General features: G+C 52.1%; 2 protein-coding genes across 6 annotated transcripts; one reads left to right on the forward strand and one right to left on the reverse strand.

Annotated features, from left to right (window-relative positions):
• Nucleotides 1-779: 779 nt before the first annotated feature.
• FAM110A (family with sequence similarity 110 member A) lies at nt 780-13,322 on the reverse strand. 5 transcript variants are annotated; one of them, XM_063720761.1, is made up of 3 exons: nt 13,050-13,291; nt 4,873-4,968; nt 780-2,349 (listed from the first exon to the last, which is right to left on the reverse strand). In XM_063720761.1, the coding sequence occupies exon 3, from the start codon at nt 2,250-2,252 to the stop codon at nt 1,365-1,367; it is 888 nt and encodes a 295-aa protein (XP_063576831.1). In that variant the 5' UTR covers nt 2,253-2,349; nt 4,873-4,968; nt 13,050-13,291; the 3' UTR covers nt 780-1,364. The 5 variants fall into 5 exon arrangements, with proteins under 5 accessions (XP_063576831.1, XP_054397700.1, XP_054397701.1 ...); XM_054541725.2 differs by lacking the exon at nt 13,050-13,291 and adding an exon at nt 5,709-5,769; XM_054541726.2 differs by lacking the exon at nt 4,873-4,968 and having other exon boundaries at nt 780-2,346; nt 13,050-13,322.
• LOC100436230 (small ribosomal subunit protein eS10-like) lies at nt 5,788-8,053 on the forward strand. Its single transcript, XM_054541727.2, has 2 exons — nt 5,788-6,072; nt 7,019-8,053. The coding sequence occupies exon 2, from the start codon at nt 7,048-7,050 to the stop codon at nt 7,543-7,545; it is 498 nt and encodes a 165-aa protein (XP_054397702.1). The 5' UTR covers nt 5,788-6,072; nt 7,019-7,047; the 3' UTR covers nt 7,546-8,053.
• Nucleotides 13,323-15,948: the final 2,626 nt, after the last annotated feature.

Raw genomic sequence — 15,948 nt, forward strand, 5'->3', positions numbered from 1 at the left:
ATGGGGCACCAGAGAGGCCACCCCCGCTTTCGCCCTTTGTAGGCCCAGCCCTAGCCCTAGCTGCTCCACTAGCCAAGGTGGGGTCTCCCAGCAGGTAACTGACCTGGAGGGAGACTGGGAGAAGCTGAGGCCTCGAAGCCCAGGGCTAGCCCCTTCCTTTTCCTCTCCCCAGGTATTGGAATATAGCATGAAGGGCCCAGAATGCACCAGTGCCCCAACCCAAGGAAGATTGTGCTGCCTAACTCTCCCACTGAGGCCCAGAGGGAAACTGGCTTGTCCAAGATCACCAGGCAGGGCCACTCATTTTGTGCCATCCACCCCAAGTCTCTCTTCCTCCAAAAACTCCCACTTCTCCTCCTCACTCTATGGTCTGTGTGACCTCAAGTTCAGGATTTGCCCTCTCCGAGCTTCCTGCCCCCTTGGGAACTGGGCAGGGCTTGGATGCAACACTCATGGTTGGGGAGAGTCTATGCACCCCATCAGCCTTTCCCCTGCAGGCTCCCTTTCTGGTGCAGGGGAAAGACCCCATTCCTACTCCCAGCTCTATTCCAGCTCACTCATGGCTGGATCTCAGTTTCCTCCTCGATGAGGCAGGCCTGCTAGCCTTCCAGGAGAGTTATGAGAACCCACCACAGGGACATGTCTCCAGCCAGGCCAGCCGCTATCATCATGCCCCACCACTAGATCTCGGGGTGAACAATTACTGTTTTGATGGCCCCACCCCAAGCCTTCTCTCACTCGTTCTCTTGTGAACACAGAAGAGTCTGAAGGCCCAGCCCTTGAAAAACAAGCATTTGTGTTTATTAACCAAGGAGAGGGAAGTCAAAGCAATGCAGACTTCTAACCAGTCCCTCCTATAGTCTGCCCACCTAGGCCAGCTGCCGAGGACTAGGAAGAGCAGTGGATAGGCCCCTCCGCACTGCCCCCACCCCAGGGTGGGTTCTGCTGGGTAAGGAAGAGGAAGTCAGCAAAGTACAGAGGCCAAGGAAGGAAGGAGGAAACACAGCCGCTGGGGAGACAGGATTCAGGAGATCCCTTGGCCCCTCACTCTCAGTGGGGAGGGTAAAGCACCCCAAATGCAGCCCCACAAGAGGAACTAAGCAGGAGTACACTCATGTCAAAAACCTTGTATTGGAGGAGGGGAGAAGGAGGTTCTCAGGTGTCCAAAGTCAAGAACAAAAGCCTCCGAGAGTCAGTCCTCGCCCAAGAATGCTGGTCCAGCCTCTAAGCCTTTGCCTCCATACCAAGTTCACACCAGGGTGGAGCCTCTGACATGGCCATCCAGAGAATGGATGCAAGAGAGGTCCAGGGACCACTTGCCTCTGTAAGATCTGTCCTGTGGCGAATTCCAGACCCAGTGGTGCCTAGCCTTCAGCTGCTGGGCTCTCCCGTGCCTGCCTTAACCCATACAGCCACTTGATCACGCGGGCATTGCGCTCCACCACCGACACACCATAGGGAACGCGCTCCCGGGCCCGCTCCTCAACAGTAACCGAGCTGCGGCGGGAGCAGCCCCCTTCAGAGCTGCCCGGCCCAGCACTGGGCCCTGCCAGGGACACGATATCCGAGCTGGCCCGTGCCAGGTGGGCCACACCCAACCCTCTTGCCTCCTCCGGGTCCAGGCCGCAGAAGTTAAAAAAGCGCTCAAGATCAGCGGCTGCCCTAGAAAAGCGCTCGCTCAAGTCCGACTTAGAGCGTTGCAAACCCGGCGGCCGGGCTGGGCTGAAGGCGGTGGCAGGGCCCGGTGATGGGCAGGGCCGGGCAGGCGAGGCAGGCAGGGGGCGGACGTCCACTCGGCGGACCGCAGAGGTACTGGGCGGCGGTCGTGGAGGGGTGGCTGGGGGAGGATGGCCGGCTCCCTCTGCCCGTCCAGGAGTACGGCTGGCCTCGGCAGGGGACACGGGACTATCACACAAGTTGATGAGGCTGCTGAGGATGCCCAGGTCCAGCTGGGGCCGTCGGCAGGGGCCAGGCAGGGCTCGGCGGCTGGGCGTGAGCACTGTGCGGCGAGTCTCAGGGCTAAAGAGTGGCTGTTTGGACAGCAGGGGCTGCACAGGTTCCTGGCGGGTGTTGGCCACATGCAGGCTCTTGACGTACTTGGCCTTGTCGGCCTCCAGGCGCTCCACAGCACTCGGTTTCCGGACTCCACCATCTGCCGGCCTCCGTAGCAGGTAGCCAGGGATCTTGGTCCGCAGGCGGCAAGGTAGGGCGGGGGCGGACGGGGCTCCAGGGCTCAGCGTGTCCACAGGCATGGCTGCTGCATATCCCGAGGGCTTTAGTCTGAGGAGACCGGAGAAATAAGGAGCCAGAGATCCGGGCAGAAAGTAGGCAGCTGGACACCGGCAACTGCTGCAGTGAAGGAGAGAAAAAAAAAAAAGCCGAGCGCCCTCAGACAAAGAGGCTCAGCCACGGCTGAGAGAGGGTAAGACGCCTTCCCTATTATAAGGTAGAGACCACGCCCCTCCATAAGGAGCCAATCAGCAGGCACAAGGCAACAGCTGCGGGGCCTCAGGCCCCACCCACACCCCCTCCCTCCTGCCCCGGGGGAACCAGGCCCAGCTGAGACCAAGAGAGGAAAAAAGGTGCTAGAGAAGAAAGACCTGGGCAACCTGAGCAGAAAAGACAGGGCAAGGCACGCGCTAAAGGGAGAAAGGGAGGCTCCAGGCTCTGTGCTACGCACCAGTCAACTCAACCTCAGGCCCTCTCAACAGCCCCATTTTTTGGATGGAGAAACTGAAGCCCAGAGAGGCAACCAACTTGCTTAATTTAACCCAGCGAGTAGGTGGCTCTGCCCCTTACCACCAAAAAGGAAGGTGCTGGCACAGGGGTGTAGGGTTAAATGACCAAGAAAAAGGGCTCCAGCCCCACACTCCACCTGGACTCCCCACAGGGAGCCTGGTACCACCTCTACCCCTCACCCATCCAGGCAGGAAGCTGCCCTGTGCCATCCACCTGCCTAGACATGCCAGGCCCCAGGCAAAGGGCAGAGCTTATAGGGAAGGAGCAAAGAAAATCTCCACCCCCGCCCCAGTGGAGTCCAGACATCCGTCAGCTTCCTGCATGGAACTGGATGGCCCACGGTGATCCACAAATGCCTGTCACGTGGAAAAGTCAGCCCTGAGCTATGCTGTGCTGAGAGAAGCTGGAAATGTCCAAAATCACACAGCCGTGCATGGAGGCATCCGGCAGACCCTCGATCTGCCTGCAGCCATGGAATGGGCACTCACCTGGGAGGAGGGCATACACCTGGATGCACAAGTGTCTACGTGGTCACCCAAGTGTCAGGGCATGATGCCCCAGACATCAAGCCAACCCTGACCCTGTTTCCAAGGAAGGGCCAAGCCCACAGAGTCACCCCACAAGGCCCCTTGGAGATGGGACAGAAGAAAACCCACATACCAAGTCCCAAACATTCTCATCTGTAAAATGGAGGGGGCAGGTACTTAATCTGGGTGTTCCCCAAGAAGGCTTACAGTTCAAGCCATCTAGACCTGTGCTGTCCAGCTCAATAGCCAGCAGCCACATGTGGCTATTCAACCTTAACTTTAAATTTAAATTAAATAAAAACATAAAATTCAGTTCCTGAGCTACACTAGTGGCATTTCAAGTTCTCAATAGCCACATGTGGCCAGTTGCCACTGTGTTTGGCAGCACAGAGTAGAGCATTTCCATCCATGGTAGGAAGCTACATTGGACAGCCCTACCTAGACATCCAAAAATCCAGAAGGGAGCGAGTCTGGATTGGGGTGGGGAGGCAGGGATCTCTGCTGGGTGCCTTCCTCCCTATAACCTCCCACAAGCCTGTGGGTCGTTGTGCAGATGGAGAAACTGAGACTCAGAGAAGTGACTTTCCCAGGTCCCAGAATAGATAAATAAGGCACTGATTTCAATACCACATCCTGTTTCTCCCTGGCGCTCCTGACCCCCTCCCGGCACTATTCCTTTTCTCCTTATCCCCTGCACAAGCACTCTATTTGTATATGGTTGTTTTACTCTTTGTTGTCCCCATCCCCCTAAAATATCAGCTCCATGAGGGCAGGGGTATGTGTGGGGGGCGGGGGGGTTGCCCTAGACACATACTAGGGCAGAATATTCAATAAAAATTTATTGAACTGAAATATTTATGGGAGCCAGATATTTATGGGTGATCAGGGATGAACTAGAGACATCTAGGTACCCTGCCTGCTGCAGGCATATGGGTCCAAGGTGGTAGGTGTATTGTTCCAGGAAGCTGGAAATCCAGGAGTACATAAAAACTCTAGATTCTTAACTGTCAGCATATTCAATAATAATGATTAAAACATTGCATATACAGCAAACAAAATATGTCTGCAAACATATCTGTCCCCTCCTCCTCCATCTGGCCCCCAACCACCAGCTGGAGACCTCTGCAGCAGCCATGAGTTGGGAATAGATCCTTGGGTGCTGCTCCCAAGGCAGGAGAGATGGAGTGGATGGGAAAGGAAGCCTCGCTCCACCAGGGCCGACCCCCAGGAGACCTCAGGTGGGAAGGACCTGACAGGAAAGGAGCATAGTAGAGGCAGCCAAACTCTGCCCCACCCCCAGGCCGCCACCTCCCAAACCAGTCCAACCCGTCCGCAGTGGCAGTTCCCTTGCGGGCACCATCCAGATAAAGAGGGAGAAGGAGGTCAGACGGGCGGGGCCGGGGCAGAAATCCCGTGCACGACCCCGATCGGGCCCCCAGCCCCTCTGGCCCCATCTGCTGGCCCTGGGGTCCCCCTCTGGAGGGGCCGGGACAGATATGAGAGCCAACCCCGGGTTTGGCGCCGCGGGCCCGCCGGCCTTCGGCTCGCCCACCCGCCCGCTGTGCGCCTTGCGCAAGCAGCTTCGCCTCTTTACAGACTCGGTTACCTTATCCGTGAAATGAGGTTAAAAATAGACCTTCCGGAGCCTCCAGGTCACGATAAGGATGGAGAGATCAAACAGGTCGAGGGCTTTCCTCAGCATCTGGCAAAAAGGCGGAGCCACGAACCAGGCTCCTGGTCTTTAAGAAGATTTTGACTAACCAAGTCCACAGACCACCCCCACGTAGAGGTCTCTAAGCAAGCCCCACGAGGGTCTGTCCCAGCCCACACCGCGGACAAAGCAGGCCCAAGACAGAGGCTGATCAGTGAGCTGACCTCAACAGCCCCATGTCACGGGTGGGCAAACGGAGGTGCAGCGGCTCCTGCCAGGTGAAGCCAGGGTCCCAAGTCCCCAAGCGGGACTGAGTCCCCTCTCAGGCCTCCTCTCACCGCCCAATGCCCCACCCACGGATTCAAATGCCTCCCATGAATGCCCCCAACCGCCGGCCCTTCTGGTTTGCATCCCGGGGGCACGCATCCCCACCTGGCCCCCTCCCCACTAGCTCCCCAGCGTCAGCCTCCAGAGGCCGCGGGGCAGGGTTGGGGGGAACTCAGATCCTCAGTCTGGCTTTTGCTCTCCCTCAATTCCGGAAAAGCTTGAGGACTCCCGGTGGCGGGGGATGGGGGGACGGCTAGCAGGGCGCTGTGTGACCCTTGCCACTCGCCGCCCCTCTGAGTCCGAGTTGGCCTGGCTCTCAAATGAGGGAGACAGCGGCACGATCCCCGCGGTCCTCTTGAAGCCGAAAGGTAGATCCCTGCCCCGTTCCCGCCGTCCTGGGGTGGAGGGGTGCTCGGGCCGCCCCCTACCCCGGCTGGGCGCCCCCCGCCCCGGTCCGCACGTACCTGGCTGCGCCCGCGCCGCTGGCCTGCGCTCCTCCGGCCCGGCCCACCTGGGACTCCGGCAACCTGAGTTTGCGCAACTTCCGGCGGCCGCGGGCAAGTGAACCCGCCGGTCCAGGTATTACCCGAAAAGGGTAAGGAAAGCCAGGCAGGGGCCGGAACCCGAGCCCCGGCCGCTGGCAGCTGGCCTGGCTCAGGAACTGGGTCCGACCCGCTCCAGGACCACCCAGGGAAGTTCTTCCGGGAGCCGAGACCCGCCCACCGCACACCTGGCGCGCGGAGTCCCAGTGGCTCTGGCAGGCAAGCGCAACCATCTTAGAGATGGACAAACTGAGCCCCCCTCCCTGACACTCAGAACGACTGCCAGGTAATGTTCACTGTGCCAGGCACGAGGAAGTGTTTTTCTTGGTATCGGGTAACCCATTTTAATCTTCCCAACAATCACTATCTGGTGAGTTCTATTGTTACCCCATTTGACTAATGGTAAACTGAGGCTGGGAGAGGCTGAGTCACTAGCCTAAAATCACTCTGGGGAGTCCAGCCTGCGCACTTTCCCTCCAGACCAAGCCTTAACGCCACCACTTTCTAGCTGTGTGTCCCTGACCAGGCTGCGGGACCCTCCTGGTGCTCCATTCTGTCAGGTGTAGAGTCCATCCCTCTGGAACAGGCTGAGCCTGAGGATGCCTTAGCCGCCTTGTGAAAACTGTTAACATCGGTAACAACAGCCGTCATAGTAACAACAGTAACTAGAATTTTTGGATGCCAGGCACCATACTCATTTAAATCCCCAGAGCCCCCTCATTTAATCCCATGAGACTGTAGCCCTGCAGGAAGGAATTCCCGCAGGGAGGTGACTGTCACCTCTTCCACCCCAAGTCCTATAACTCACTGCAGGTAGGAACATTTGATAGGCCATTTTTTCATGGGAATCCTGAGGCCCAGAGAAGGAGCTGTCCCCCAGGCCTCAGCCTCAGCCCTCTGCCTGGATCAGGCTGAAGAGGCTCCTGTTCCATGTCTGTGCCTGTGGGAGCTGGGCCAGGACTAGGGTATAGGGCATGAGAAGGCCAGCAGTGATTCACATCAGCTTTCCTTCCCCCTCAGCATTGCAGCCTCCTCCAGTCCCTGACTTTACAGGGGATGGGGCAACAAGTCCATCATCCTCCAAATGGCCTGCTGAGCCCTGCCTAGCCCTCCACTGAGGCAGAAATGGGGGATGGGGAGGGAAGGCTCCTTCAGGCACTAATAGTAGTAACAGCAAAGCAACAATAATGATTTTCATAATAGCAAAGAAAAGAACAGTCCTTCCTTTCCAGCCCCAGCCCCGGACCCTACAGCTGCCAAGATGGTGATGCCTAAGAAGAACCAGATTGCCATTTATGAACTCCTTTTTAAGGAGGGAGTCATGGTGGCCAAGAAGGATGTCCACATGCCTAAGCACCCGGAGCTGGCAGACAAGAATGTGCCCAACCTTCATCTCATGAAGGCCATGCAGTCTCTCAAGTCCCGAGGCTACGTGAAGGAACAGTTTGCCTGGAGACATTTCTACTGGTACCTTACCAATGAGGGTATCCAGTATCTCCGTGATTACCTTCATCTGCCCCCAGAGATTGTTCCTGCCACCCTACACCACAGCCGTCCAGAGATTGGCAGGCCTCGGCCTAAAGGTCTGGAGGGTAAGCGACCTGCAAGACTCCCAAGAGGGGAAGCCGACAGAGATACCTACAGACAGTGTTCTGTGCCCCCTGGTGCCTACAAGAAAGCCGAGGCTGGGGCTGGGTCAGCAACCGAATTCCAGTTTAGAGGCGGATGTGGTCGTGGACGTGGTCAGCCACCTCAGTAAAATTGGAGAGGATTATTTCACATTGAATAAACTTACAGCCAAAAAAGAAAAGAACAAATCTCATCTGAGCACTTTCTTTGTACCAGACACTGTTCTAAGCTCTTTACAAAATGTTAACTAATTTAATCCTCACACCTACCCTGTGGGGGCTACTATTATTATGCCCATTTTCAGATGAGAAAACTGAGGCTCCAAGAGGTAAGGCCACTTGCCCAAAATTACACAGCTGATTAATGGTAGAGCCAGGATTGGAACCCAGGCTCACGTCTGGGGAGGGGAGGTGGAAGAGACAGTGTTTTCAGTGTTGGGCTTTGGCCACTCACCAGATGTGCCCCCCAAGGAAGTCCCAAAGAATCTACTGCCTCGTCGGCTGGACCCCAGAGGGAGAAACCACCTTAGGAAGCACTCCCTGGTTATGGTTCTGAGTCTCGGTTTCCTCTGCTGTAAAATGGGGGCAATAATGGCAATGTTTTCCCAGCAAAAATAAAGTCTCATTACTGCTGTGTTTAAACCCTCCTGTGGCTCCCTGACAATAAAATCCAAGCTCCCTGCAGTGAGCTGAGATTGAGCCACTGCACTCCAGCCTGGGCAACAGAGCGAGACTCTGTCTCAAAAAAAAAAAAAAAAAAAATCCAAGCTCCCCACTTGGCCCTCAGGCCTTCCAGGACTCAGTCCTTGTCCAAATCTCCCATCTTATCTCCAACCTCTTTCCTGCTCTGGCCACAAAGCCCTCCCTGCTGTTCCTGAACACAAGGTCTTTCCTGCCTCAGGGCTTCTGCACCAGCTGTTCTCTGTCTGGAACCTCTTCCCTCACCCACTTCAGATTTCATTTCAAATGTCATCTCCTCCAAGAGACCCCCTCAGCAATTTCACCCATTTTATTCCCTTACGAGCACTCATTACATCCTGTCATTTTAGATAACCTTTTATCTAGGATAGGAAATATAACTCGTTTCCTATCTCTCCCACTGGACCATGAGCTCCATCACACCCTTCCAATTTTCTTCCTTCAGGGACCAAACACAAGAGGAAATACCATTGAACAACTGGCTGTTCTGGACCCAGCCCACCTCAAAGGCCAAGGCCACTCATCAAGAGGTATATATTAAATGTATAAAGCTTTTTCTTATATCAGTAAGAAAGAGAGAAGAAAGAAAGAGAGGAAGAAAGAAAGGAGAGAAAGTTAAACATATCTGTCAAGAATAACACAAAAGTGATGTTGTGTCCTTCTTAGTATGTGGTATCAGGAGGCTTCTTTTTTCTTTTTTTAGAAGTGAGGTCTCACTGTGTTGCCCAGGTTGGAGTGCACTCCATAGCTCACTGCAGCCTCAAATACATGGGCTGAAGCAATCCTGCTACCTCGGCCTCTTGAGTGGCTGGGACTATAGGTACATTACCACACCCACTCATAACAACAGTTTGTCTTAATCTTAGTGATCAGCCAATTCCTTGGTTAAGGCAGTATCTGCCAAATTTCTCCACTCTACAGTTATTATTTTCCCTTTATAATTAATAAATATCTTGTGAGAAGAAAAAAAAAAAAGGCCAGGGTCCCTAAGCACCAAGCCTCCTCCCCAAACCCTGACCCTGCTCCTGGCCTTTCCAGACCTGTCCTACTCTTCCTCCAACTTCAAGTCACCCCCATTCGAGCTGGGCTCTGACCACTTCTACCCAAGTCCTGTTCTTTCTCCAAAGCCACCATATACAAACCTCTGCACACACTGGTTCTGCTGCCTGCAGTGGTCTTTGCTACTCCATCCCCCTGGCCATATCTGTAAGGTATAGCATGGACTCCAGAACCCATTCAAATCCTAGCTCCACTGATGATTAGCTATGAGACCTTGGATAAAATACTCAACTTCTCCATATCTCAGTTTCCCTAACTGCAAAACAGGACTCACAATAGTGCCTCCCTCTCTGCATGAGGTCTATGCATGACAAATGTCACCAAAGTGCAGGCTATGATAACTATTAAACCAAATAGAGCATCCAGTGCCCAGCTCCTGAGGGAGGCCTTCATCAGCCCAGAATGCTGATCCACTATTCTCAGAGGTTACAAATCTAAGAGAAGCACAGGTAATGGTTAAGAATGCAGAGTCATGGCTGGGTGCGGTGGCTCACGCCTGTAATCCCAGCACTTTGGGAGGCTGAGGCAGGTGGATCACAAGGTCAGGAGTTCAAGACCAGACTGGCCAAGATGGTGAAACCCCATCTCTACTAAAAATATAAAAATTAGCCCAGTATGGTGGTGGGGGCCTGTAATCCCAGCTACTGAGGAGGCTGAAGCAGGAGAATCACTTGAACCTGGGACACAGAGATTGCAGTGAGACAAGATGGCATCACTGCACTCCAGCCTGGGCAACAGAGCGAAACTCTGTCTCAAAAAAAAAACAAAAAGACAAAAAAAAATGCAGAGTCACTTGAATAGACATTTCTCCAAAGATATACAAATGGCCAACAGGCACAGGAAAAGATGCTCAACACCATTAGTCATTAGGGAAATGTAAATTAAAACCACAATGAGATACCACATCACACCCCTGAAGATGGCCATTACCAAAAAAAAAAATACAAACAGAAAATAACAAGTATTATGAAGATGTTGAGAAATTAGCACTTTGTGCACTGCTGATGGACACATAAAATGGTGCAGTCACTGTGAAACGCAGTAAAGTAGTTCCTCAAAAAATTAAACAGAATTACCACAGGATCACCCAGCAATTCTACTTCTGGGTGTATACCCAAAACAATTAAAAACAGGAACTCAAACAGATATTTGTACATCCATGCTCAAAGCAGCATTAGTCACAACAGCCAAAAGCAATCCAAGTGTCCATCAAGGAATGAATGGATAAACAGAATGTAGCATATACATAGAATATTAGAATAGAATATTATTCCGCCTTAAAAAGGAAATTCTAACACAACAACATGGGTGAAAATTAAAGGCATTATGCTAAGTGAAATAAGCCAGACATAACAAGACAAATACTGTTATGATTCCATTTATAATACCTAGAGGTACCCAAAGTAGTCAAATTCACTCAAACAGAAAGTAGAATGGTGATTGCCAGGCACTGGGGGGAGAGGCAATGGGGAATGTACTTAATGCCACTGAACTGTACACTTAAAAGTGGTTACAATGGTAAATTTTATTTTATATACATTTTAATTCACTCACCGCCCCACCACACCCCCCCAAAAAAATGTAAAATTTAGAGCCAGACTCTCTGGGTTCAAACTCCACCTCTAGGTTATCTTATGCAAATTATTAAACCTCTCTTGTGCTCAGTTTCCACTCTGCAAGATGGAAATAAGAACAGCAGTAATTACCTTATATCACAGAGTTGAGGGAATTAAATGAGTTCATACTTGTAAAGTACTTAGAACACAGTAAATGCTCAAGAGGTGTTAGTGATTTTTATTCTTTGGTGAGGGGGTGGGAGGTGTGGTTTCCAAAGGTTATAATTTTCATGACATTCTACACCCAACCCACCCCCTTCCTCCCACCTGCTTCTTTCTTTCCCTTCAGCAGAAGCCTGGCCTAGATTTGGGGAGGCCCTTGCCTGCCCCAGAGGAGATCGGGAAGGCTCCAGGCAGTGGCAAGGGGCCAGCCAGCAGGGCAGCCCCAGCTCAATTTCAGACCAGCTGTCCAGGTCAGGGACACCCAGCTGGGCCGCCTCCAGAGCCACACCAGGCCCTCAGCTATTTCTGGAGGCCTCCCAGACGCTGGTGCCCTGGCCTGCCCAGGAGTCAGCCTTGCTCAGGGTGGCCTTGCACTAACATTAGGAAGGGAGAAGGGAGTAGGCTGTGGAATGGGTGTGGATGTGGACATCTAGGCCCACTGATAGCAAGTTGATCTTCTAGGCTTAGGTCTGCACTTGAGGTTGCAAAATGGGGATGAAGGATTTTGCAGTGGGGAGAGAATGAAAGATAACACATGCAAGGTCTTGGGGAAGGGCCTGGCACGCAGGATTAGAAAGGTGAGGGGGAGGCAGATCCACAGCCAAGCCCACTTCCTATCCTAGACTGCACTCTGCCCAGGCCTGAGTGCACCATCATGACTTCTTAGCTCAGCCCAGAGACTGAAGAAACTTACTCAATGTCACAGAGCAAGTCAGGGACAGGGCAGTGGTTTCATGATTTATAAATATGCATATATATACACATATATATACATATATACACATATACATATATATACGTGTGTGTATATATATATATAGAGAGAGAGAGAGAGAGATGGGAGGACTGCACTTCATGAAGGCTGTGTGAGTTAACCTCCTGCCTGCAGAACACACAAATGGTCCATGAACGTTAGTTTCAGTTATCTTGATTAGAGGTTTTGGGCATCCCTAAATTTTGCACTGGCTCAATTGCCTCAGCCCCTGCCTTGCATCACAGTGGGAGAAGATGATAAATTTGCTAATAAGTAAAATATATAGGACATAAGGTGGAGTAAATGCTACTGAGAAAAACAAAACATGCAAGAACCAGAGCAGGGCTTATGAGGTCAATAAATAATATTTGTTGAAAGAATAAAGGAAAGGCTTGTTTTCTTTCTGAGTCCTCGGAGATCCTGTCCCCCAAAGCCAGGGGGAGGCTCCAGAGGAGAGAGGATATGTAACTCCCTTATGAAGAGATTCAAGACTCTCAAAATGCATGATTCTGTGTGTTAAGGATTCTAAGATTGAAGCCAGAGGGACTAGGAGCTAACCACTGCATTGTCTGACTGTGACTTCGAAAAGGGGCTTAACTTCTTAGAACCTCAGTTTCCCCACCTACAAAAGGAGACTGACAATAGCAACCTAGGGGGCAGGGGGTGTCCCCAGGAGACAGAGCAGGGTCTGGCCTAGGTCAGATGCTCCACCTGGGGGGATTCCGGCCCCACTCCCAATTCCAAAGTCTCTGGTGACTAGTGGCTTTGGTTTAGGGACTGGCTCTATGCCCTTCCCCAAACTGGGGATGATTCCCAAGAGGCCAGCAGCGACTCTGGGGGCTTGAGAATCTGCTGCCCCTGCATCCAGCAGAAAGTTCAGTCCCGTCCGATCCCCAAAGAGTGGTCCTCTGTTCAGAGCCCCGTAGACAGAAGGGCGCCAAATGAGCCGAGTCCAACCCCGGACTGCGGAGAAAGAAAGACAGACGCCCAAAAGGGGTATCCCGAGGACAGTGTGGGGCGCGGGGATATGTGATCCAGCCAGGGGTCTATAGGTCGTGTCCCTGCCGATAAAACGCTGGGAAAATGACTACCAGTTGCCCGTCTGGGCCTCTCAAGGCAAGTCTAGATGTGACTAGACTAGGGGCTGCGAGGTGGGGCAGAAAGACTTGAACTGGATTCTCCGCCAGAGCTCGCCGGGCCGGGACACTTGCCTCTCTGAGCCTCAGAGTCCTCATCTGTGAAATGACACGCAGGTACGACGCGGGGAGAAAGCAGACAGCAGACGCTCGGGGAACGGAGCCCCCAGACCCGGGGTCGCACCCGGAACCCCCACCCGCGCCCTCACCTGGAGCCCGCGCTAGGCGTGTCCCGGCTCCTCTCGCGCAGTCTTTGGAGAGGCTGACAGCTCGGACCCGGGCCGGTAGTGGCCGCTCCCAACGACGCCCAGGAGGCCCCAGCCCCGCGTGGGCACCTTTGGGGTCCCCTTTGGAGCTGCCCTCCGCAGTCGAGCTGAGCGGGTCCCTGACTGTCGAAGACCCCCACCGCAGGGAAAGTCCCTGGGGCGCTGTGGAAGGGGAAGTGAGCACGCCGCCCCCCTTCACACCAGAATGGTTCGCCCCGGACTTCCTGATTGGTTCCTCGCTTCCGTTCGAACGGCGCGCCGCCGGGGTTGCCAGGCGACCGCTTAGCTTCACCCGCCCGAAGGAGCGGCGCTGCTCAGCAGCTCCGCCCGCTCCTCCCAGCCGGCCCCACCTTCTTCCTGCCGCCGCTTCAGCCCCGGCGCCTGGTTCTTTCCCTTCCTCCTCCTCCCTCCCGCGTCCAGCTGGGACTTCCTCTAGGACCCCAGCTGGAAGAGCTCCAGTTAGAGGACCCTGGCTGGTTCCTAGTCCTGACTTTGACGCTAACTCCCTATGTGACCCGGTGCAAGCCCCTTCCTTTCTCTGTTCTCCTAACTGCATGATGATGAGTGAGTTAATTTTAAAATGTGCATACCCAGCAGTCCCGAAATTTACAAAGGAAATGACCAAAGATATGAGCAAAGATTAATATTGCTCAGCCTTATTCATCATAGCAAAATAATGGAAACAACTTCAATGCCTCTTGAAAGGGATTGGTTATATAATTCCATCCTGTGGAGGAGCTAACTTAATCGAGCTTTTTACATGCCAGGTAGCTTTACAGAACAACCCTTGTCAAGGCTTATGACATAACCCTCTAAAAGTACTTTTAATTATTAACGCTTTCTTTATTTCTTTTTCTTTCTTTCTTTCTTTCTTTTTGAGATGGAGTCTCACTCTGTCGCCCAGGCTGGAGTGCGGTGGCGGGATCTCAGCTCACAGCAGCCTCAATCTCCTGGGGTCAAGCAATCTTCCCACCTCAGCCTCCCAAGTAGCTGGGACTACAGGTGTGTGCCACCACACCCGGTATTTTCTGTATTTTTTGTAGAGACGGGGTTTTGCCATGTTGCCCAGACTGGTCTTAAACTCCTGAGCTCTAGCAATTCTACCAACTCAGCCTCCCAAAGTACTAGGATTACAGGCATGAGCCATGCCACCTAGCCTAATTTTTCCCACTTTCTGATGAGGAATATTATGCAGCCATTAAAAGTGAAGTAGCCACCAGGAGCAGCGGCTCACACCTGTAATCCCAGCACTTTGGGAGGCTGAGGCGATCAGATCACCTGAAGTCAGGAGTTCAAGACCAGCCTGGCCAACATGGTGAAATCTCGTCTCTACTAAAAATACAAAAATTAGCCAGGCGTGGTGCCACATGCCTGTAATCCCAGCAACTCAGGAGGCTGAGGCAGGAGAATAGATTGAACCTGGGATGTGGGGGATGCAGTGAGCTGAGATCATGCCACTGCACCCCCAACCTGGGCAAGAGATCATCTCAAAAAAATAAAAATAAAAGTGAAGTAACTAAAAGATATTTAAAGATGGGGGAAATGCTAAGTGTTAAACACTGGTTTATTTATGTTTCTTAGAGACAGGGTCTAGCTCTGTTGCCCAGGGTGGAGTGCAGTGGTGCAATCATAGCTCACTGTATCCTAGGTTGAAGCAATCCTCACACCTCAGCCTCCAGAGTAACTAGGACTACAGGCCCGCATCACCATGTCAAGCTATGGGTCTCGCTATGTTGCCCCAGGCCAGTCTAGAACTCCTGGCCTCAAGTGATCCTCCTGCTTTGGCCTCCTGAATTGCTAGGATTACAGGCATAAGCCAATGCACCCCTCCCAAATTTTTTTGAAGTACAGTATGCTTCAAAACACTATGTACAGCATAAATATGTATTAAATACATACGTATATGTGTATAATCATCTATAATCACAGCAGTTAATTTCTTCTTTGTGTTTTTGTGAATTTTCCAAATTTCCAATACTTGAACATGTCAGAAAAGTATATTTTTAGGGGGATTAGAACGAATTAACTCTAAGGACCTTTAAGGTGAGGAAATTTTATAGCAGTCAGTCTGAATTGCTCAATTTGGAACCAGCTTCTCTGTTTTATTCCAGCTGGTGTCTTTTATTCTTTGTTTGGATTGCCAATAATTGAGAACTTACTGCGTAAACCCCTGGGTGGGCAGGGGAGGGAGCTAATAATACATCAATAGCTAATAATGATTGTACACTCTGGCATGGACACCAACCAAATCAGAGCCAACCACTGTGATAAACAGGGAGTCTGCTGTATCCGTGAGGACCAGCTAAATATCAAACCTGGCCCTGTGCCCTCTGCTACATTGTGTTAGGGCTTTATACACATCATCTCATTGGACTTCATGACTATCTAAGGCGAGAGATCCTGCTATTATTCCCATTATATAGATGAGAAAACTAAGGTCGGTCTGGATCCAGAGTGAATTCTCTGATCCACTCTGTTACATTCCCTTGTAAACATGTGAGAACTGTTTGGGAGTAACAGTGAGGAAAGGCAAGGGGGATCCTGTGATCCTGTAAGACACAAGAGAAAATTGAGCAGGTGGCTTCAGCCTAGGGAGACTTCTTTTTTTTTTTTTTTTTTTTCTTTTGAGACAGAGTTTCACTCTTATTGCCCAGGCTGGAATGCAATGGCACAATCTCAGCTCCCTGCAACCTCTGCCTCCCAAGTTCAAGTGATTCTCCTGTCTTAGCCTCCTGAGTAGCTGGGATTACAGGTGCCTGCCACCATACCCGCTAATTTTTTGTATTTTTAGTAGAGACAGGGTTTCAGTATGTTGGTCAGGCTGGTCTCAAACTCCTGACCT

This window comes from Pongo abelii, chromosome 21, assembly GCF_028885655.2.
Source record: "Pongo abelii isolate AG06213 chromosome 21, NHGRI_mPonAbe1-v2.0_pri, whole genome shotgun sequence".
Lineage (NCBI taxonomy): Eukaryota > Metazoa > Chordata > Mammalia > Primates > Hominidae > Pongo > Pongo abelii.